Source organism: Cuculus canorus, chromosome 2, assembly GCF_017976375.1.
Source record: "Cuculus canorus isolate bCucCan1 chromosome 2, bCucCan1.pri, whole genome shotgun sequence".
Classification (NCBI taxonomy): domain Eukaryota; kingdom Metazoa; phylum Chordata; class Aves; order Cuculiformes; family Cuculidae; genus Cuculus; species Cuculus canorus.
The window spans coordinates 21,857,839-21,882,623 of NC_071402.1; the positions used below are offsets into that span (position 1 = coordinate 21,857,839).

General features: G+C 35.5%; 1 protein-coding gene across 50 annotated transcripts in view; it reads right to left on the reverse strand.

Annotated features, from left to right (window-relative positions):
* The window catches only part of RIMS2 (regulating synaptic membrane exocytosis 2), a 457,943-nt gene that overhangs the window by 77,439 nt on the left and 355,719 nt on the right, over positions 1-24,785 (reverse strand). For 36 of the 50 annotated variants that reach the window (XM_054058006.1, XM_054057998.1, XM_054058023.1 and 33 more), the window contains 3 exons: positions 23,587-23,622; positions 20,195-20,295; positions 515-687 (listed from right to left, as the gene is read on the reverse strand). In XM_054058006.1, the coding sequence (XP_053913981.1) occupies positions 515-687; positions 20,195-20,295; positions 23,587-23,622 (310 nt within the window). The remainder of the gene's footprint in view (positions 1-514; positions 688-20,194; positions 20,296-23,586; positions 23,623-24,785) is intronic. The other 14 variants (XM_054058036.1, XM_054058026.1, XM_054058028.1 and 11 more) reach the window with 2 other exon arrangements.

Below are 24,785 nucleotides of genomic sequence, written 5' to 3' on the forward strand. Positions count from 1 at the left end.
CCAAAGCTCCTCTGAGTGTGCATAGGACACATATGACAGTGATGCTGTGTTTTGTTTGCAGATACACGATATACATCTAGTTGAAAAGTAGTTCAATGGTTGTATGCCTGCAGTCGCATTGGACCAGGGTAAGTATTAAATAAGATTTCTATAAAAGTTCAGCAGCTCTAGTGTAAAGGGAAATGAAAATGCTCCTGATGTTGCTGGCACAAATTTTCAAGTCTTTTCAGCCATATTAAGTATTTTACAAAATTATTTTCAGAAAGTGCAAATATGTGCCTAATACTTGCCATACTCTTGTATTTTAGTGTATATTATTATGACCCAAGATAAGAAAATTTGACTAAACCAAATACCATGAAGGCTTCAAAAAGCATTAGACGAGGAAGACATTTAAACCAGTATTTTGCAAATTTCAACATAGGCAAAATATTAATTTCAAATACAAATACTGACAAATGTTCAATTACTTAAATACACAGCTGTGTCTGGCACTACAGCTCTGTGTGCTCACCTTATTTTCTTGTTTCCTCTTGGACGCTCTGACTGAACAGACATGTAGCTTGTGCTGCTGAAACGAGAAGCACTGCTTGTCCGTGACACAGCAGAGACATCACTGACATCGCTGTCTGAAGACTTATTGGAAACATTGTCTGAGCCTCGCTGAGGATCCCGTCCTGACCGATACTGTAAGAGGAAAGGGAGAAATATACAGATGTTTTCAGTGACATATATCACAAATCAACTATGGAGCTGGTCCCTGATGCTATCTAAACTGCCTTTGTTGCTAGACTGTCTGAATTTTTATAATGAAGTTTTTACTGATACCGAATACAAGCTATGTCTTGGTTTCTATTAATTTTACTCTGCTTTGCTATCCCACTCAAGTTATTAGCTCCTCAGCTTAATCAACAGAGTGACTTGTGCAAAATTTCCAGCTCTTCCAAAGGTTTCACAAACCTTAGCAAAGGCATCTAAACCATCATAGAATACTCTTACCACAACTGTGCATAAAAGAAACAGTGAGACTTGGTGACTTGCCCATGATTACAGAGTTCATGAAAGATTGAACAGGAGACAGAATGTGCTTCAGGCTATCTATAAAAGACATGTCTCTTTTGGGGCCTAGTCTATTTACAAGAACTACTGTTTGACAAGTACTAACAATTTGGGGTTTTTTTTAAGTAAATAGATAGATGAGATTAATAGATAGATGAGATTATCAAACCCAAAGACAAAGTGATGTGGCAGCTGTGCAAACAAACCCTACATCTTGCTGAACTGCTGAACTGGGAAGTCTGAAAGGATCAGACAGGACCAGAGATAATTTGTACTGACAACACATAAATGCCTCAGAAACTAACAAAATTACAACAGTATTTGAGCTTGCTAATAGTATATTCCAAAAACAGAACTGGCAAGTGACTGGTGGTCAGCAGTAAGCCCATACAACATAAAGCAGTGTTGTGCAGAGGTATTCAAGTTAGATCTGAAAGATGTATTATGGCTACTTGTTCTTATTACACAAGTTAGCTATAAATTAATGCCAAGTCTGTGCCACTGCATTGCACTATGTGCAGATATAAGAAATAGAAGAAAGATATTTTTCTCTCTTCTCTTCATATATAGACATTTCTGGTTATACAGAAATATGATGGGTTACTATAGATAATCTTTTCAGAAAAATAGTACTGCAAGATGAATTGTCAGTGATCACCAGAATATTGCTTGGCTGGCACGGAAAGAAGACAATATGGAAACGTGAACAGAAGCACAGAGACAACGGAAAGAAAACAATTGGAGAAAATAATCTGTATAATACAACAGTGGTTTGTTGAACTCATGATGTAGAAACATTGGACTCAGCCACTTTGAGAAAATAATTCGTAATGTAAAGTGGCAGCCCTGTGTACTCCTGCAGAAGACAAGGGTGTACTTTCTTGAAGTACACTGGTCATTTTCTTCTGCTGTCTTGCAAGGAATGTTATACCAGGAAATATTCTGAAAGACTGTGCAGTGTCTAAATAGCATCTCAGAATAGCATCTAAGTGTCTATTTACCATAAGGGAATTTTACACTAAGAAATAGTAAGTTACTTGGCCCATTTTAAGGTAGGGAAATGAAATAAAGACAAGAAAATATTAGTCATGCAGGCTACACTGTATACCTGTTGCAGTGACCGAGCACAGCCTGAACTACCGACTTATGTAAAATGGTTACACACATTGCAGCTGGCTTCTCCATCTGTATGAATCTGCAGTATTTGTGTTCATTGACAAACAACTCCTGCCCTCACTAGTCTTTAAGTGTGTGAGTGCCATAAACTCATATAATATCTCTGTGATAACAACACTTAAATGTTGTGATATTTACTGACTGTTTTTGTTGATATCATTAGTATTTTTCCTTGATAAAGAAGATGGTGCGTATTATTATTGATGTATTTATTTGGGAACATAAAAACAATGATTAAACATCTGTCCTCAGAGATAACAGAACATTATATCAGAATAAAAGGATTGTTCTTTTTCCGCAACTCCTTTTAAAAGCACAACTACTTAGCCCTTTGGAGAAGAAAAAAAACCAACTACACCAGTGAAATGTGTATATATTGAGTTCTATCTATTCAGTTCCACTCACCTAGCCCTCCCTAGAATAATTCTGCATTGAAGACAAAGCTATGAGTGTAGTTTGTGTTGACTTAGCCTAAAACTACCAAAACTGGGAAGTACAGCCTGGTGTACTGAGTTACCAACACACACTATAGAAAAGGTACCGCAGATCTGCCTTCAGTGTCTGTCAAAGCTCCCAAGCAGATGTAACTGCCATGCCAAATGCTATGCTGCCAAGGCTATGCTGCTACTGGCTCCGAAAAGAGCGAGCGTACAGCCAAACTCTGTATGCATAGAAAACCAAACAGCTGTTGTGTGGACAGTGGCTAGTGACCGCAGGGCAGATGCACTGCTAGCGTTACAAGCCTATCATGGTCATCCTTTGGGGAAATAAGATAGATCGTAGTGTCAGAGGTAAATCATTGATGGAATTGTTAATTACATTCCAATTAGTGATAGATAATTACTCATGGTGATTCAAAGAATAACAGACCTCAGCCCGCAGATGCGACACCGAGTTTCCTAAGGAGTCCACAGAAATGAGCCCTTTTAAGCCACATACATGCAAGCAACACGAAGCAGCAAACAGCATCAGCATTGCACAAGGTTATTCTAAAGACTCATTCTGCAACACACTGAAAGTTTCCCCAACCTAAGGTTTTGATTTTGCCTGTTTCATTTCAACACCTGGAGAATATAAATTCTTAAAAATAATTTTTCATAGCAATGTATATAACAAACCAGGCATTTTCAGAAATAAAACAACCTTATTGTATTTTTTTAAATCTAATGTAATAGCGATAACATTTTAATATATCTTGACAATTGTGAATTTTTATGGCAAGAAAAGCAACTGAAAGGTAAGTAATTTTGAAAATATAATGCAAAAAAAAGATCCCCGGCCCGTTACCTTGTCTGATTTTTCTCATTTGTATGTAAAGATGCTTCTAATCAAACGCTTTCAATTGGAGTAGATACCACAGAAATATTATTTGACCCTTACTATTTCAGGATGTTTTAGGTTTGAAATTGGGAAAATTTACTGATTCTTTCATGAAATCTGAATTTCTTAATATCCAATATTAATTTTTAAAAAAGTTTTATTTACATATTGTCTGAGTTAGTGTCTCAGCTTGTCTTTCTTGCCAGACAAAGCTCAGATACTTCATATTCATCCATTAACTCAGCTACAAATTGCTATTTATTATGCTGCTAAGACCTACTTTCGACCTTACACATGACTTAATTGTGTTTAGGAAATGGATAATAATATTAAATGTACTGCATGTTTGTGCTTCAGTAACTACAGTACAGAGACAAAAAGAAATATACTGCTTGTCTGACAGAGGCCATGATGGCATTTCAGTTTTGCATTTATTTCTTAAATTGAAATTCTGTACTGGACAGCTTCTGAAGTGCTCCTTTACTCTCTGTCTCAGAAGTGAAATGGTACTTCCATCGTGTGAATATTGATTTTTAGAACTACTCTTTCTTCGGTTTTTGTGTGGCTAATGTTGCTCCAAGGCATTATATGTTCATATATTTCATATACTTCTTTGTCTTCTTCCTCCAAATTACATTTTCTTTCTTTCTAAATGTCATCAACTGTATGATAAGATCAGCTAATAGACTGAAAAGGTCATTATTAGCCAGGTGGCATCTACCCATTATATTTGAAACACTGCTACCGTTTCCCGTCCCTTTCCACTGCTGTCCCTGCGTTCCCGGCTGTGGGAGCGTGCATTGACTGAATGCACCCTGCCAGGTGACTGCAGCCTCCATGGCTGGATCCTGGCTGTAGCATGGCCACAGGTTTGGACCATCAGATCCAGCAACTACCCTGTATGCTCCATTTTCCCTCAGAAGAAAACATGGGTATGAGGTGAGTAAAAGAGCTTCAAGGTCCTCGATAGCTCCAGCTCCCCTGGTTTGGACAATCAGGAGCTCCAGGCCGTGTGGAATTGTACCCTTTTGCTATGCAGGTTAATTAAATAGTGTTTCTCTTTAATAATTTTTTTGTTTTTTAAATAAAAGCCGGAGCAGTAGGAAAACTATCTCCTCACTTTCCCCATGCTGGAAAAATGTGCCTTTTTTATTGGAATACGGTTATTTTTTTATTTCCAACCCAGTCAAGCCTCACATAATAGAGGCAGTATTCTGGATGTTATGACCCATAAAGCAATAAGAGTACTCAGCCTCTTCAAGCTGTTTCAACAATGGGAAGTCTGCTGCAAGCAGAGCAGTTGATTAAAAGTCACTTTTGTGTTTTTAATATTAAGATGATTTTTTCCTATTTTTCTGTGTTGAAGAATGGGATAAAATTCACCATTACAGATTCTATTAAACAAGTTTTAAAGTTTTTAAAAGTCCTTTGCTCTGCATTAGTAAAATACTCAGTGAGAGACCCTAACAAACTGACAGGTGTTTGTGCCAATATCGAGTAACTGCAATATATTATTTCCCTGTAGTGCTGAATTCAAGATTATTAAAGCTGAAAAGCACATACTTGCTTTGCTTCCTAATACAGCTACCTCTGCAAATATTTTGACCTTGTTGTGAACTACCACTATATGACTGACAGACTACAGAGAACTACCACTGCTCTGATACTTATTTCTCAAGAGAAACTGGTTTGGAACTTCCAGAGGGAGTTTTAAAGTATTTCGTATTGCTTTAATCTATTGTTACCAGTTTCCCATCTTGGACTATGCAGTCATGCAATTGTCTAGGCAATCGAAATTGTCAGTGATTTCCAACTGTCTTTCTATTTTATGATCTCTTTCTTATAGTTTACTCATCAGTTTTTATTTGCTAGCACTTACACAGAAACATGCAAATCTGGTCAATGTTTTTACTAATCAAAATGTTGGGAAGATGTTTCAGACCATTGTCCATTGTGCTGCTACAAGAAGATAAAAGAAAACCATTCTGGACTGCTTCAATAGTTTGCCTCACTGACAAAAGCTCTCAAGCAGCCAGAGCACAGCAATTGTATGAAATGTTCTGTAATTTCAACTGTTACTTTTGGTGTCAGTTCACAGCCTCTAGAGGCACTGCAAATTTTAGTTACCACACATCATTTGTGAATGAATGTTATTGGACCCTTTCTAAAATCATTGTTAATCATTGTTAATGGCTGCCTAACCAAATCTTTACTAATATTTACAACAATATTTACAACAATAGCATTACATTAATATAAAGCAAAAGATTCTAAGACATTTTTAACAAAACACCATATGCAAGTAAAGATGGAGACAGAAGATATGCTTATCTGTAGTTTGCATACACACAAACCCAAGATTAAAGTTATGATGAATCTGCCCTTGCATGTAACTCATACTTAGCCAACTCAATAATCTGTACTTGCATTTGTCAAACCTGTCATCCTCTATCCAGGCAAATGAGGTACAGCCAGCCAGGTCAGCCTCTGCCAGCCCTGCTTTAGCTATCAAGCTGCACATGGCAGCCATCAGTCCATCGAGAGATTTAAGGACTGACCATGGAGGATAAATTATTGCACTGCTCCAGTAAGAGGTATAAAATAAGTTCCACAGTCGCCTTGGGCTTATCAGCATGGGGCAGCAATCAGTCGTAGCCCAGACTCATTCTTGGCTGCTGATTCTGACTTCTGCTTTGTAGTCCTGGATTCTATCCTGTCTTCCTCGTTTTTATTCCTAATTCTTGGATCTTGCTTTCCTAGCCCTATATTTTTATTCTCATTGGCACCCAAAGTTCCATTAGGACTTTTCAAATCCTGTTCTCCCTTCAGCCAGTTCTTGCTTTGTATTAGGCACCTCTGGATTTCCTGACCCTGGCCTTACTGTGCCTCTCTTGGCAGTGTTGTCTTGCATTAGCATTCAAGAGACAGCTACTCGTGGTGTTGCTACTTCTGACCAATAGTGTGCCTGAAGCAGTAAATTTAGCTGGATGTACAGTGGTTTCCTGTACATCCAATTCCTTACTCCCATTCCTTATCCAACACATTTTTTTCCCAATATTTGAAACATTCCAGTCTACTACTACCTTGAATAAAAAGAACTGACTGTAACCTGATCTGCAAAAGCCACCTTCTAAACCATCCCATCTCCCGTAAAGTTAGGACACAAACTGAAACATTTTGGTAAAGTGGAACATGCATAGTTCTACCGAACATGCGAAAAAAAACCCTACTTCAAAAGTTCTCAAATAGTTCCCTTAGTGGTTTGGTGCCACCTATTTATTGCTTTCACTAACCAGTGCTCACATACAAAGTCTTACAAAGGAGATACTAAAACCTGACTTCACTACAAGAGTAAGCCATGTTGCAAACAGCATCCTACTGCTAAATTAGTAAATGAAAAATGAACAATAAAAAAGGTCAAGCAAGTCAGCAGTGGGCCCTGGCAGCAAAGGAAGGAAGCATTAGTTGTAGATCAAGGGAAGTGATTATTCCCCTTTACTCAGCGGTCATGAGATCATGTCTAGAATATCGTATCCAGTTTTGAGTCTCAAAGTACAACAATGACATAAATAAACTAGTATGAGTTTATTGGAGGCATCACAGAGATGGCTGAGGTTAAAGCATTTGCCCTGTGAGGAGAGGCTGGGAGAGCTGGGCTGGAGAAATGATGGCTTTGGAAGTACCTAACAGCAGTCTGACAGGTCGTGTGGGAAGGACGTCAAAAAAACAGAGCCAAGCAATTCACAGTAGCCATGACTGGTGTAAGAAGGCACATTTTTTATCACAGGCAGAGTGAGCAGTGGATTAAGTTGCCCAGAGGAGTTGTGCAGTTTTCATCCCTGAATGTTTTCAAGTCTTGACTGGATGAAGCCCCGAGAAACCTGTACCAGCCACACAGCTGACCCTGCTTTAAAGTACAGGTTGGACTAGATAGCTCCTGAGGTCCCCTTCAACCCAAATTACTCTTCCATTCTATAGTGAAGTTGATCCAGGAGCTCAAGAAGAAACTGCAATGGCAGCAGTAATGTGGAAGCCACTTAGACAGTGGATCACTGTTTAAGGACATCTGGAGATCTAGAAGGACACAGTCTGGAGGAGAGCCAAATCAAAAGACAAAAAGTGATCTGCTTCACTATGTTGCCCTTTGCTGCAATTTGTTTAAGAACTCCCTAAGCACACAATATGAAATAATTACAGGAGAGGACTAGAAAATATTCTGGAATTATATCAAGGAGAATTTATGGGACCTGGAAGTATTTGGTAAAGTAGAAAGCAGTAAGACAGCTCTTAATAAAAAGTATTTGGGTCTTTTAGTGAGCTTGATATTAGCTGGTCAACAAGCTTGTCTTCCTGCGAAAAAATTCTGTAGCTACAGTCAGTTTCAAAACACAAAATAACCTCTTGCTCTGATGTTCTTTTTCAGACAATATGGCTTCTGGAAGATCAAGACAACCTCTAATTCAGCTGCATAGATATCCGTTCTAAGTTCAAGCTGTTATTAATGCAGAATTAATTCACAAAGATAGCTTCATCCAGCCTAGGGAAGTAAGTGTTCTTATTTAATCATTAAGTCAAGTCCTAATTTTACAGATTTTGAAAGGAGAGAGCATGGCAAACTTTCTGCTGGGGTATGTAAGATGGCACATTATTCCAAAGACTGTTCAAAATCACAAAGACACTGCTTAAAATCCCATTTCTCCCATGAAGAGTACAATGGCCAAAACCTGTAGTTTAAAGTAAAAAGACAAGTAAAACAACAGAAGAATGGTTCCTTAAAAAAATCTGAAAAGGCAATCTAAAATGTATTACACACTGGCGTGAAAATACAAGGTTTAAAATGGCCAGGAAGGTGTCTCATAATCTTAATACATCATCAAAAGTTACCCTGAGATGACTGCTCCAAATCATCGAGAACAGGACATTGGAACTAGACATTTCATAATAACAAGAGCATACTACAACCAGTCTGAGTCCTTCGGTAGTGTGCCTCAAGTAATATCTAACTAAATATCCACTTTAAAACAAAAATAATTAGTTTTCATTATCTCCTAAGGAAAGTAACTGAGATTTTTAAGAAGAGTTTTCATAGTTTGATTAGTAAAGCAAGATGCTCTTTTCCATGGTTTTTGCTCATTGTGGCAGATTAAATTAGTTGGAAGAGAGATGGAGGTATTGCATGTGGCTAGGGTGAAACAGCTATAATTGACTATATTGTAATGAATAGAAAATCTCATGCGTTCTGTGGCTCATCTTCACCTTGTTACAAGATCTGTTTATCCCAACATGTCTTAACAAGATATAGGTGAACCCTAGAATGCTCTCATTTAGCCAAGGTATTCCCAACAATTTTTAAAAAAAAGCAAAGATCTTGAAGGAAGATGAATCTACTTAATATGACAGTAAGTAAATAAAAGCTTCAAAATAAGGACTCTTTAATGAGAATTGAAGGCACAAGGATGTCTAACAATCTAACCCTCTTTTCTGACATGAAAATAATTCAGGAAATCAGGCAAAACGGAAAATAAAACAAAAGTTCTTTTTAAGATTTATTTGAAACCTTTGCTATCCAAAATTCCTTTCGTACTGCTGATGTTCTGATTTTTAACTGCTATTTAAAATGAGGCTTACTAAGTCATCCAGCAAGTTTCACTTTAGAGACAATAGGTCCACAGTCTGGCTTTGTAATGGTGGGTAATAAAGTCTTTATGTAGATCTTCTTAAACTTCCCAGCATCTTTTTAGCTGCCATACATGAAATTCTAGACTTTTGCACAGAAGGAACAAAATCTATTTAAAAATACAGACCAGTAGTCCGTTAGCATTAGAGAACACTGTGTCAAGTCTCCTGAAGATGCATGGACATTGTTCTCTGCAAATAATCTGAGCTGCTCAAGCCAGGGTGATCATAAAAACACAGGTGTTCAGGGCTTCACAATCTACTGTGCAATTGCATTTAATGGTATCTCTAATGCTTTATGTTCTGGTGAGCTTCAGCATGTTTATTAGGACAAACTGGTGAGTGTGCCTGCAGTTAACTCACATGTTCAATGGGTTCAGCTTCAGTGATAACTCTTAATTCTGTTTCTGGTCCTTTTTGGTCTTCCAACCCTAGTGAATCCTATTTATGTTGGATAAACACAGTCAAAGTGTGCTTCCTGTATTTGTTTCTGTTCCTCAAGTGATTTACATGACATGTCTGTCACCACCACTCCCAAAATCTCTTGCACTTCCTACAGTCCTTCCACCCAGGCAACATGTTATTTTCTTAAAAGGATAACAAGGCAGAATTTCTGTTTTATGAAATCCACTTTTGCCTTTAACTGTTATAACTAATTTGGGCTTCTTTGAGATTTTGCTTTGCAAATGCAAGCTAGGAAGACAAACAATATGCATTTTAAGGAGTTCTCATTTAACCTGGATTTTAAACTACATTTCTTAATCTGGTTTTAGTTCCTGTGTCTCTCATAAAAATAAAAACAAAAAAAAATTACGGAAAAGCAACCATCTTTTCTTATCACAGAATTTCTGTTTCATTACAATTTTTTTCACCCAAAAAGCCTGTTAAGTATTTCAGCATACTTAATGGTTTGAGAACAGACATATGAACCTCCCCCTTAATCCTGCTTTCTCTATGGAACATTTAAAATATGCCATTCACTAAGTTTGTCCTGGGACACAGCACCTTCTAAGGAATTCATGCTGAAGACAACAGCTGGATTGACACATGGACCATCTGGTGGATGCTTATTCTTGTAAGCAGAAGTGCCTAAGGACCATGAGTAACACAATTGCTCAAGAACAGGATATAAATATATCTTTGCATGATTCCATTTTATAAGTCCTTAAATCCATAGATATCAGAGGGTAGCCTCCAAAATCAAGCATGATTTGAGGGACAATCCCATAATTTTTTTTTCTTAATTTCTTGTTTTCACTGATTAGGGTACATCTTGGAAAATCCCCGAATGCTAAGAAATATACGTTCCCAGCTGATACAAATTTTCTGCTGATTCATGTCTAGCTAAAGGGGAAACAAATCTGCAAGATGTAGATAACTCCATCTCCTTATCCCTTCACAGAAAAGTTAAACTGCTTAGCAAACTTTACTTTTGCCTGAAAATGTATTTCCTCAGCAGCTTTATCCTTGCTATATTGCAACTATGGGAAAAAAGCTGCAGGCAGACAGTGAATATGCAAACTGCTCCTAAGGAATAGAAAAAACAAACTCATTTTCTCTTTGGTCATTGTGCTTTAGTTTTCAGAGAGGCTCTAGTGAGGAAACAGTTATTAATTATGTCTGTCATATCACACTGTAGATCATAAAATAATTTACCTCTTTGCTTGTTTGTAAGGTTAATTTGAATTCACTTTTACAGACAATATGCAACAGCTGTTAACATTATTTACAACTTCAACTTCATATGAGACACTTTAAAGTGAGATTAAAATGTGTAACATTTCGAGAAAACAAGGAAAAAAAACCCACAAAATAATTCAGTTGAAACTCTTTGGGAAATTTAGATCATTTCACAAGACAGTTATCTAAATTGGAACTATTCTGGGGTCAAAAAATTCTATGGATATTTTTGAAGATTTTTAATGTCTATGAATTATTTGAACCCTTTAAGTTATTTACCTTTTACGGATGTTTCCTTAGCAGAGCATTAGCATAGCATTTTCTATATTTACGTCACTAGAAACTAACTTAAAAGTGGAAAGGAAATATTTCTAACTGCCTCCTAAAACCACCAAAGTTACTTCTTTACAGTTCTTGAAACTTAAAGTCAGCCTGTTTACCATAAGTAAATCAAGAGAAGTAAATTAAGTGATCATCTCTTAAATACAGAAAACTATGTTACAGTATTTTGATTTTTTTTTTTGAAAATCATATTCAAACTAAGTAAAGTGTAGATACTATTAACTAACTAGTTGCTTCAGGTTAAACCACAGAAGTGCAAAAATAACCAGAATTGTTTTTTACCTGATGGCGTGTCACTCAAGAGAGAACAAAACCAGGAAGATGCATCCTGGTTCTCTGAAATTTAATGGATCTAAGATACTGAAATATAACATCTTATAAAGGTCTCAAATATTTTGAAGAAAAAAAGGTATATCAGATAAATTTTACTGTGATAACACAAGTTGAACTTCATGACAAAATTGTGTGCGTTTGCATTTTGACAGATTGTTTTCTTCACCATAAACTGACTCTGGAATTTCCAAACTTATTTTCAGCATGATACTTAAGGTTATCAGATAAAAAAATAAATATAAATATATATGCAAGGCAAAGATTTAGGACTAGATGCTATTTTAGGGGGAAAAGAAGAAGTTTTGTTTATGCAGACTTTATTTGATTACTTTGCATAAAATTTCATTTTCTTCTGTCTTGAAATACTACTGGTATAAGAATTTTGCTGCAATAGTTTAATTATTTTACTTTTTGTATGACAAAAAAAGAACAATTTTTGGGTACATCATTACCCTGTTCAGAAGTAAGGATTAAATTTTCAAAATGGCTTTTTTTTTTTTTTTCTTGTTACTTCCTGTTATCATTGTCTGATTCCAGATTGTCCAAGGTATCTGTGGTAAAACAATGATTTCTGTCTGGAGGAGGAAGAGAATATTCCTGCTGATGTGTTACTAAAAAAAATATTCTATTGCCTAACACTAAATGAATATTAATCCTTGTAAACTTTCAACAAATGACTGTTGGAAATGCCATAGATTAGAAGCGCCACAGAAATAATTTCAGGTTTTAGTAACATTCTCACTAGAAATGTCGATGAAAGCATTAAGGCCTTACAAAGGAAAGACCTCCCTGTGACGAGACTGCAAGGTCCTGACCCTATTTTGATTAGCCCTATTGTGCAGAGACAGCTTTTACAGAATAATAGTGGCGTGTTGCATATCCATGCAAGTCGTTCACATATTCTACTTGCCATATGGATGGTTGAAGTCAGTTATATTCACTAAAATTAACTGCAATAGATTATGTGGCTGAGATACTTTAAAAAAAAAAAGGAAATGTGATGCCTTGGGGAAATAGTATAGAGATACATAGATTTTTATTTTATGATGGATGGCAAAAATTCTTCATAACCACAAATCTGTTGTTTGGAAAAAAGGTTGATAAACTGGCAAAATTTCCATTGTTAATAAATTTGGGGCTGCTATCAAAGAAAATCAACCCATGTAATAAACAGAAGCAATCCCAGAGGCAGGAATGAAGAAAATATCAACACTCCTAAAACCACTCATTATTACAGCCAGAACCTTTTTAGTGAAGAATTACAATTGATGACAGTAGATTCTGGGTGAATCCTCCATCTAAGGAACTGACAGCTGAAACATGGGGAGCAGCTTTTCAATGCCCCCCCCAGGAGACACATCTCAAGCTGCTACAGCAGAAGAGGGTTGGGCAGGGCAGAAGGTGTGCGAGGTGAGGGCCCAGCCAGCTTTCCTGCCTCTGAGTCCTGCAGCACTCAGTGGCCTCAGAATCATCCCTTGCAAGAAGATAGACAAAGGTTCTTCGTCATTTTAAATCCTACACGTTTATGCAGGCTCCATGCAAGCACTGCACTGGGACTACAGGTCTATATTTTCTACTTGTGTACCACACTTTCCCTGATTTTTCAAGGTCAATAGCCTAGCAAATTGATCTGGCAAACATATTTCCATCTACTTAGAATCACTGCTCTACCCTTGTTATCTTTCAAATGTGAATAATGTCCTTTTTGCGGCTATTCTGCCTGCAAGGGAATTAAATAGCACAAACTGCAGTCTGGCATGATACTTGTTATCAGAGATTATTATTCTCTTTTCTTGGAGCTTCCTGGCTGTTGAAGCTATTCAATTAACTTCATATATTCACTATTTTTGAATGTCACAATTTGGCACCCAGGTATTTAGTACATATTTCCTAGTTAATTTTCTTTCTTGTTTTCCATAGCTTTTCTCATTTATTATCAGCATAACATCAGATTCAGTACATCTTAGATAATTAATCAAGTATAGTCATACTATTTTAGACATTAGTTGTTACTCAGTTCAATATCATCTTGGAACTCAACAGCTTAAAATCAGATACGAACCGTAAACAGAATTAATTGAGTTTACTATGAAAAGATATCCACTCTGAACCAAAATAGACTAGAGTTTAGAAATCCATGTCTATACAAAGCAGTACTGAAAGGAAAATATCTACTATCATGAAAGGATAAAAGGATTTAAGATGAACTGCAGTGTTACTCTGGCTGGAAGTTGGTCAAAACAGCATCCACGTAATTTTAAAATATGATTGTTAATGGAAGGGTTCAATTACTTAATTGAATCCAACTTTGATTTAAAACTTTTTGATTTAAAAGTTTTTGATTTAAAACTTTTGATATACATTTTGATGTACATCAGTTTGATAAAATATTTTTTTCTGAAAAATGTTTACTTTTTGCAAAAGAATATTTAACTAATTGCTGTAAAACTCAAGATTTTGTGTTGCACTTAGCACTTGTGGATTTTTTAAATCGAAAAATGTAATGTTCTGCTATTGAAAATCCCCCCTTTCCCCAGGAAATTCAAATAACTAATGAATATTCAGAGCCAAAATAGACTGATGATTTTATTTTTCTTACCTTCAGGAGTAATTTTTTTTCTATTTGAGATCCATTGTAAAATTATAAGGTACTTTATCAACATTTTACAGTGTATTTAACCTCTGCTTTCCATATATATGATAAGCAATAAAAGCTTACACAAAAATGAAGTAAATGACTGGCAACAGAAAGTAGCTGCTGACAGATAAAGACAGACAGTATCAGTCTGCTTTGAGATGTTTACATTTCAGTCATGATCACAATATGTGAATGTAGTATTTGTGTTAATCATAGAATTACATTTCAGAATATTCTAAATCTCTAAGACAGGGATACTCATGATTAAAAAATAATTTAGAAAAGCATAAAAATCAAAATAAGTTGAAAACTTGAATTAAATGAAAAAGAAAAATGACAGCAACAGAAATATTTTCTTAGAGTTCACATATCATTGACTAAAGAAGAAAATACTAGAAAACAGACCAGTCCACATCTACATTCAAAGTCACTGCATCACTTTTAACCCATCATGAAAATACAGTTAGGAACCAGAACTGCAACATCAACAATATATTCTACAAATTTTTTATATTAAAAAACCAACAAAATAATTGATTGAAAATATTAATGCTATCAGCACTTTGGGCCAGAGAGATTCTCTCTGCCATTAAGTAGTAAAATTCCTTACATATTATAAATGAGCATGATTGATTGGGTAACCTGAGCACTCGCAGGCTGTTGAGAGTGATAGGACCTGGTCTTCCAAACCGGATAGCTGGTTTAGCCTTCAAGTTTCTTGTCCAAAAATACAATTACCAGCTAGTCCAGAGCAAGCACGGCACAAAAGCCACGGAACAGGAAATAGCTAGTTTCACCATATTGACAATTTTTATTAACCTAACTGGTGTGTGGTTCATTTCCTAAAGTAAAGAGCTTATTGGTGTGGAAATGGGGAAGACAAAGAGACCCTATGAAACTACACACAGCTATTCCCATTTAGAAGCCTATAAAAATCTACTGATTAGGTCCTTGGTTTTACAGGTATTTTGTAAAAATTAACTGCATGGAACATTTGTGTGTGGTATTATCTGTGTTAAATTTTGCCTTGATAATTATTCTTCAGGATAGCTCCATTCTAATACTAGTTATTTAAAATTTAAATTTTAAACTGGTATGTCAAAAGAAATGTATACAAAATAGATTTCTAATTTCTGCACTGTTTTGAAGCAATATGGATAACTAAACCAGCTTCCGCTTTTTATTCAATACAATGAATATTTCTAATTACATTCTTAACAACAGAAGTTGTAGGAAACAATTATAGGATCAAAGAGATATATTCATAATTATTATAGCTTCTCAAATTATTACGAGACATATCATGATCTTCCAAGAACTCCTAAACTCTAATCTTAAATTTGCAAAACCAATTGCCAATTCTAAATGACTATTAAGTCAACTATAGCTCATATACAGTAAGAATATCTAAGTTATCATCCTATTAGTTTGGACATTTGTCCAACTGCTTTTCCTCAAGGATTTAAAAAAGAAAAGTGAGAAGTGTTTCTGCTAGCAATCTTCGTTGCTCTGTGCACTCCTCTGTTTTGACATTTGAGGAGAAAAGGGCATTCCCAAACCACCACTAAATCAAATGTTTCAGTCAACAACACAGGTCAAAACGTACCACGTGTAACTGTTCCAATGACACAACTACTTACTGCAGGTTTCAGAGGAAAAAGGCAGTTCTTGTACGCTTTTGCACATTGCAACAAGACAGAGTTAAGGCGATCTGCTTCTGAAGTATTCGAACTCAACCTCTTTCACCTCCAGTGTCACAGTTCTTACCTTTTGCACATTCTCTCACACAGGTAACCCATAAGGCGGTACTGATTCATTGCTGAATCAGGGAGTCTCAGTCTGAAGAACTGCAGCTTTTCACTGTCTACATGCTCCAAGAGCATTTCATCTGCCTCTACATTATGCATGTAATCTGAGCTCACGCTTAACTCATCTTTTCCACACCTTAACTTGCCTTGGTTTTGCTAACAGGTTAGAAGATCACAAAGTAGCATGCTAGTATGCCTAATATTATTAGTCTTCTATATCTAACACAGAGAATTATGCTCATATCTAAAACCTGAACTGCAGTTATTAACAGGAACTGCAGCATTACATACATCTGATGAAGCAAAAAGTTCCACTTTAATCATCAATAGGAATCATTAAAGGTGGAATAGGAAAGTTCTCTTTGGTGTTCTGTATTATTCTCTATTTGGTGTACTCTTTTCTACATTTGGCTGAATAATCTTGTCATCAGTTCTGCAAAAATTTCAGGTTTTATCTGGTCTTTTACCTCTTTTATGCCAGATTTCTTCATTGTTGTTTGAATAGACAATATTCCTAGTAAATAATACCTTACTGACTACTACTAATTACTGTATTATATAACTGAATTTCTCTGCCTTTTTGTAGGTCATTATTTTCTCCTAAGAAAACAAATAAAATGAGCTTCATCATACTTTGAGGTTTAACTGTGCTAGCTGACAATCTGTTTTAGCTCTGTTCCTAAAGAAAAACAACTGGTTTTCACTATTCTAAGTCCTACATAAATCCAGCCCCCTCTAGTTTGTCATTCAATGCTTTTAGTTACTCAGATCCTTTTGTAGTGGCTATTATGTCTGAGTTGATGGAATTTTGCTTTGATTTCACATCGATTACAAATACTTCTAGGGCTCCCTAGTCGATCCACTGGACACGTTCCAGTAGTGGGGGCAAGGAGAGTGAAATGGCATGATTTCTTGCACCTGTTATCCTTTGTTTGCTAGCAGGAATTCCTGAATCCAAGCAGTGGTGGGAACAGCCACCAAGAAGTAAGGCACAGAGGCTCACAGAGGTTTTAAGAGGTAGTTTGGGAGCTGACTTCAAAAGCCAGTTCAACCAAACATGAACAAAGTCAATCTAGCATACTGCTCATTCAGCTTCTCCGGGCTCCCACGTTGGCTCTTCCCTCATCACGGTGCACCTCACTTAATCACTTAAGAACTGAGAAGCTTAGTTTTTATGAAAAACAATAAACTAGTTCCAGAAAGAATGTTGAAGAAAACGACATAAATTAGGCTAGTGTAGCAGAACTGCTTTTTCCTCAGGTGGAACGGTCTTACGACACAGTGGTTTTTGTCTGCATTACTAGAACTAAGGTTTCCTGCATGTCAGCTTCTACTAGCACTGCAATTCAGACTTTAGTATAATATGCTATTGAGTACAAGTCTACTAGTGCTCAATATTCAGAAAAAAATAATTGTTCCAGCACCAGAAATACTATTACCTAATCCTTAATCCGCACATTGCTTGTCCTCTCGTGTGCTTAGTTCCAAATAGGTTTATATGAAAATCAAATATATTGCTTGTTTTCCTTATGTCTGTGCTGAAACCACACCTAGGCAACTTCTGCATTAAAGGAAGTAACTCTTTTACACAATATATTACCTGTGAAACTCAGGTACACAAAATATTATGGAAGCAGATTACATAGCTTTCAAAAAATAATGAGGCGGGTATGTGAATAATAAAAATGCAATCTGCAATTTTATCATTCATGAGGAAAAAATATAAGGGAAAATCAATTTCATATTTCAGTATCTTCTAAGAACACAGGTGTCTGGAAGTAAACTTCTCCCACAAGCTTCAAAATGTCTGACTATGTACCATAGAAGTGTACGTATCTTCCTCTAAAGCCTCTAAAACTGACTCCCAGAAGGAGAACAGAACTAGAATGGTATAATACAGGACTAATTTCATATTTTAATATATACTATAACTTCCACTGTTACAGTTTTTGCTTTCTTAGTGAGGAAAGATATTTTTTCTTAACTCAAACTAATCACACAGGGCATACAGTTGCTGTTGAATTCCATTTAAAGAAATAAATAGAAGAGAAAGGTAAAAGAAAATTCCGTGCACTAGCTTTACTAAATGTCACTTAATGCCTACTAATGACATTTTTCTCAGTTATGGCACGCTTGACCGCGTGCTTGTGCCAGTTACCATATTTAAAAAATCAAAGTCACTGTATAGTACACGGGACATGTTATTTCAGTCAGCATTTGACATGTGTGTTTCAGTTTGTGATTCCAGAAGAATTTTTTGTAGAAACCATGTAGATACATTAAACTTACTCATTTTCTATCTCTAGATAATATAAGCACTTAATTAAAGGCAAGCAGTGGTAGCAAAAAAGTTAAAAAAAGTGAAGAATGAACTTTCACATGGTTTATGAGAGTTGTGGTTCTCACATGGCTTTAAAACGACACAATTTTAAGAATGCATTTTGAGATAATACATATATCTAAATATTCAGTGTCTAGTTCCACAAGTTCATTGATAGAATAAATAAGTCGTTTTCAAATACTGAAACTACACTTTGGCAGAAGAGTAAATTAACTGTTTATTTCTGGAGACAATTTGATGTGTGCAATAAATAAATCAGCATATTCATAAAATAAATCCATTTATAATTTTCCTCTTTAATACATTCCAATAATACTGAAGGTAAAATTTTAATTAAAAAGGTAAAAGATGTAGAGTGAGGCCCAATAAGGTTGTAGGTAAAATGGAAAAACAAGAGTAGGAAATACTTCCTTAATTAGTTATGGTCTATCCAGCTCCTTCACATGAGAGCCCATTTATACTCTTTACTCCATACCAGTCCTACTTCTGACTCAAATTTCATTCAAGCATTGAGAGAGCAGAAAAATTAGCAGAATAAGTCTGGTTATACATACAATATATGAAGTCATATTTTTGTGATACATACAATCATAACACTTACGAGGAGGTCTGCTCACAATCTCTAAAAGGTAACACCTTGCAAAGTCAACAATATAGACACACATGAAAATAATTTTACCATGTCAACATAAAAGAAGCGTCTAAATAGGACAGCATACCGAGCTCTTCCTACATGTTAATAAAAGCTTCTATGCCTTCTGTAGCAATAACTACATTTGTAAAATACTCAATTAAGCATGCAACCCATCTACAGAGTTTTTAAGTACTGTAGGCAATTTTCACACTTTTCTTTTTGTTTTGTCAATTCTAAATATTTCATTAATGGGATTTTACATTTTGTCATGGGCTTCACTAGAGCTCTTCCTCTATTTTCCCACTCTGATATGTACATTCTAGAAAGTAATTATATAAAGTCTATTAGTCTACATTACCTGCAAAATGAATAACATGTAACAAATTTGATAATTCTTTTTCTTCAAATATTAAATGACTCCGTTTACAGTAAATTTGCCAGTCTTGGAGAAATTTGCCAGTCCTGGAAATAAAGTCTAAAACAGACTTCTCTTCCTCTGCCAGCTTTTATAGGTCAGATGTCTCATGTTTTCCACTTACAATCTGACCTCAATTAATGAAGTCTTTTAGAGGGTGCTAAATTATTTTTACATAATAGAAGTTTAAATGGAAAATATCTTGATTATTGTAATTAACACACTGTATATGACATGACCCTGTTCCAGATAGCAGAAAATTTTAGATAGTATATTTGAGGTTATGTCACTACATAATGATTCAGATTTTTTGGCAAATTGCCATATTTGGGGTGGAGGATTTTGTTGATGTATAAGATACCTTTCTGAGAACTAATCTACCACTATTAAACTAAGTAACACTACATCTTTCAGCATTCAATGGATCAAGATACCTCTGTGTTCAAGTGTGTGAAAGTGTGAACACTTTTCAACAGCTCCCATTCCACCTGTCACTCAATAAAAATACTTTTTTCTTCTCTTTGAGTTTTTAAATCATGGCCCTATTGTTCATTTCAATGGATAATTTATTTGCTTTAACTTACCCTTCTTAAATTTTAATAATCATGAATACTCTGTGATAAGGGGTTTGCTGCATGTTTCTAATAATTTTATTATAGACACACAACAAATTCTACTGAAGAAACAACCTCTCATATATCTACTACTTTCTAAAAGGATATTGAATATAGTTTAGCATATTTTGTTGCTTTTCAAAACAAAACTCCCTTGCCTTAGAATGATAATCTTGTTCCAGCCTGGAATCTGATCCTGCTACCTGTTTGTACTTGCTCATTTTCATTTGGCGATTCCTTTCTTCTACATCCATTGCACCTGTTAAGTTGAAAAAAAAAAAGAAAATAAATACAGAAGTAGTCCTCAATTCCAAGTTTAAAGTTATGCCTATGGAAGTTTTGACAGAAAGACATGAAATCTGATTTACTTAAATTACATTGTCTATAATTTTAGTTTCTGAATTACAGTTTTGCAGAAAACCAAATAGTTGTAAAAGGAGGAAAATAGTACATAATAAGTACTTCAGCAGAATCTTAAGTGTTGTATTATCTACACAACTCAAACCAACTTTGTGGAAGAAATGAATGTGAATGGAACACAATATTTCCATAGAACAGAATTTTACTATTTCAAAAATATTCAATAGAAGTGAAGTCTTTCATTTTAAAAAAAGGAATGCAAAAACAACCTGCTTATTTTGAGTGGAGATCCTAGTTCTGAATTTGATATAGTGTGATATGACAAACTATTAATCAGGTAACAACCACAAGCTGGCAGACTTTCTGTTTACCATTTGAACATCATAGTATGATCAAAACAACTTAGAGATGTCTAAAGAAATGTTAAAGAGCCACCCAGTGGCATCACCGTTTTACATTCTAATGACACAGAACTTCAAGAATTATTTCAAGATTCACTCTTCTTGGACTAAGTACATAATTAGTCTCAGTTAGGGATGGGTTCTTACTATATGACTCAGGCAGCAGCTGGTTTCAACCAACTGGTCTTCTGACACCACAATTTACTATGTAAAATAATAAGGAAGTCAGTACCAAAGCTGAGGTGGGAGACTGAGAAATAGAAAAACGAGAGGAGGACAACAGCCAAGAATTAAAAAAAAAATTCAAACAAAATATAGTTATTTATTATACACACACACAGGCTTGATTCTCTTCCACTTTAGTGTGGTATGAATCATGAGTAATTCATCATCCAAAATTGTATGCTAAAAAGTATTCATTTTGAGTGACATTAGAAGCCATCTAGGGTCAAAATTCCAGCATCCTACTAGTCATAAATGGAAGTTTCTTTACACTATATATATTGAACAATCTGGACCTTACTTACGTAACTGTACTATATAAATCTCAAAACTTTAAGCCTCAGTTCTAGGTTGTAATCTAATAGTAAAGTGGGGTTTTGTACAGGGCCTCTGCAGAAAGCTTTGTACTTTCGTTCTTGAAAACAGTAATGGTAGTAGCACATACTATAAGGCCTGTTAGCTAAATCTTGTGGCATTTCATAGAAAATCTGGAAGAGAGGGAATGCAATAAAGCTAAACTGTACTGTTTTCTGTAAACTCTTTCTGATATTTGTATTCAAACTTTCCATACTTACCCCCTATAAACAACATGGAAAAGTTTTCATCAAAACATTTAAAAGAAATTAAAGAAAAATGGATGTAAAAGAAGAAATGAAAATGATAGCAGCAGATTAAAATTCCTAAAATAAAAAAGCTAGTTTTTCCTATCATAGTTTTCTTCAACCATTATAGGTCCCAAAGCAATATTTGCCAATTTATCATTAAGATTTTTTTTTAAGGATCTAGTTTTAAAAGCCCTAAAAGTATATTTTTTTCTCCTGAAAACAGAAACATCAAACTGAAAGATTACTTCTGTTTTTCAATGACAGAAGTAACACATAAGTGCTTTTGAAGTAAAAGACACTAACTTCTGCTCAAAGAAAGAAATCATAACACTCTGAAAATCCACTTCTTGTGCTTCCATAACATAAAGACACTTTTCACCAAAAAGGAAACCTTGTCGATTTTTCTTATAAATCATCATGTGTTTTTCCCCCACACATTCTGCCAAAATTCAGAAAACAATCAGCTCTTGAGCATAAATAAGAAATTTCACAATTACTTGTGAAAATCGTCATTCTTATCTATCTGTTGACAAATTTAGGTTTCCACAAATTCAGTTGCCTATGATCTGTAAAACCAAGCACTCAAAAATATGGCATTGAAAAGGGAAGTACAACACATAAGCCCTTGGTGTAAGTCCTCTAACAAAACAAGCAAAACTGGTGGCTCATTTTAGTCTCAAGAGAAAAATCAAGTTAGTAAGTTTAGAGAAAAATAATTCAATTCCTATAAAATCTTACTAAAAGAAAAACTAACTTGCTATGTACATTTGAAACTGCCTTGAACAACTGATTGAATTCAGTTATATGGAAAAAAAGGGAATGTTGAGGACTGTGAAAAGTTCATAATGAGGAAGATCAGCTTTGGTTCTACTATGCATGGAACTGACAAGCAGAAAGAGTCTGTAGGGTTACCGGCTGCCACACGTGACGTAACTTAAGCCAAATGCAGCTGCAATCTGGATGGGAGTAGGAAAGGGTGAGAGACTGTCATAGCACTTCCCATGCATATGGTCCAGTGTGTGTGCATGTTGCACTAAGTGGTGCAAACACAGGGCTGTCATCTCCATTTCTGCCAAGAGATCTGTACTTAGCTGAAACTAGTGTAGGTGGAGGGCAGGTGGGGTGGTAGGAGCAGAACTTCCACTGATTTCAATGACAGTCCGGGTGCATTAGGAAGCTTCAGGTCCTAACAGGATTTTGGTAACCAAGGCTGAAAATCCATCCTGCGCTAAGGACTCCACTGTAATCAGGAAGTGGATGTGAAGCATGTGGAAGCAAACCAGAACTAATCTGAATCTATTAGATATCAACAGTGGTGAAAATGTATCAGCATAAGCTTTCACACCAGTAGCGCAAGGCTCACTGAGGCCCTGTGTTATTCTGGTCTAGAGCCCAGCACAACACATTTTCAGGAATATAGAGACTGACTACAAAAATGCAAGCTATTTATGATTTATGACTTTCATTTACTGCCATACTGTACCAAAGTGTACGCAACCAAAATTGTGGCTGGGAAAAAGTGAGTTACTTTGTATACTTCTGCCTTATCTTCCTTACAGAATTTTGCTTCTAGACAATAGCTGATCCTCCAACAGAAATATCCAATGAGACAGTCAAACTTCAGTCACAGGAACAGAGGAAAAAAGGCAGTATAGAGGTTCGCATACTCTGTGCTTGGAGTAGAAAGGACAGAAGCGAAGTCTTAAGGTATATGAGAGTTCTCCTTCACCGATTCTGGTCTTTTTCTTCCCATTTATCACCCTAACCTGACTCCCTTGAAAAACCAACGGAAAACACATGTGCGAAAGCCCTTTCTTAGTTTCCATTTCCTAGTGTCTCTATTGAAACAGCCAAAATATATCAAAATTGTGACCCAAATCCATAGTGCACATTTTCTTAAACATAATAGATCAAAGAACTTGAGGGCAAAAAGATGAAAATACTTTGAATGAGTCACCCTACCTGTATCCCCATTCTCTGGATCTGCTTTCTTTTCTTCTATAAACAAATGAAAGCAATATGTAAAACAAAAAAAGAGGGAGAGAGAAAATGCAGAAATAATAATAAAAGTAATATAAATCATGCATTAGAAAGTAAAAGTGAATAAAACACATCAAATTAATCTAAATTGATTACTTCAATCAAACAACAAGGATGATGCTCTGCATCCAGAGGCACATTCACTGCATGCTGGTGTAAACATTTGTGCACTCTTATTGACAACTTACTGGAGGGAACCCACAGGTATTTTGTACACTTCCAGAATCATTAACACACTCAACAAAAAAGAGAGCAAGGCAGGTGTCAGGCATAGTTACTTTACAGTTTCCTTGAGTAGGATGACATAAAAGTAAAAGTAAAAAATTTGCTTGTGCTACATGTTTTATGCAGTGCACACACAATATGAGGTCTAGTAACTGAAGCATAAAAATTGAATCTGTCAGAATGATTTTCAATAATTACTTTAAATCCTTATTGGCATAATCAATTCTCACAGCTTCCACAGGTTAAACAGTTTTATAGTGATATTACTGTAGCTTGTTTTAGAGTTAAAAAATGAAGAACACTAACAGCAATACTCAGAACCCAGTAGATGCACGTAAATCCACCTAACTGATGCCAAGAAATATTCTGAATGCATATCTAAGGTTGTATATGGCTCGGGGCATTCCTCTGTCACAAAGAAATGAAAATGCATTGAATCCTTGTCAAATAGTTTGGCAGCTCATAAATACTGCACTCTGAAATCCAAGTTTGTTAATTAACGTAAAAGAATTTTAAGTCAAATGAAATTCACTTTAATTAGAAATAAATTAACTTTTAAACAGACTGTCTGTTTCTTTTTTCTTACTGTAAGCCAAAATGTTATTAAATTCAATTAAAACAATTCCATGAATATGGAGCAACAACCCCCAAGCTACAAACCAAAAATAGCACATATTATTAGAATTAAATATTTTCCTGAATTATTGGTAATTGAGGTTTGCTCATAAAATTATGATCTGCTTTATAGTACACAGACTATAGCAGGAAAAAGCTGTAATATTTTAAGGAAATACCACTTTGTAGATGGGTATCAAAGCAGCGGATGAAGTCATACTTAAAGAGAAATCATACTAGGGAAAGGTAGAGTGTAAGAAAGAAAAGTATGCTCCTGCAGA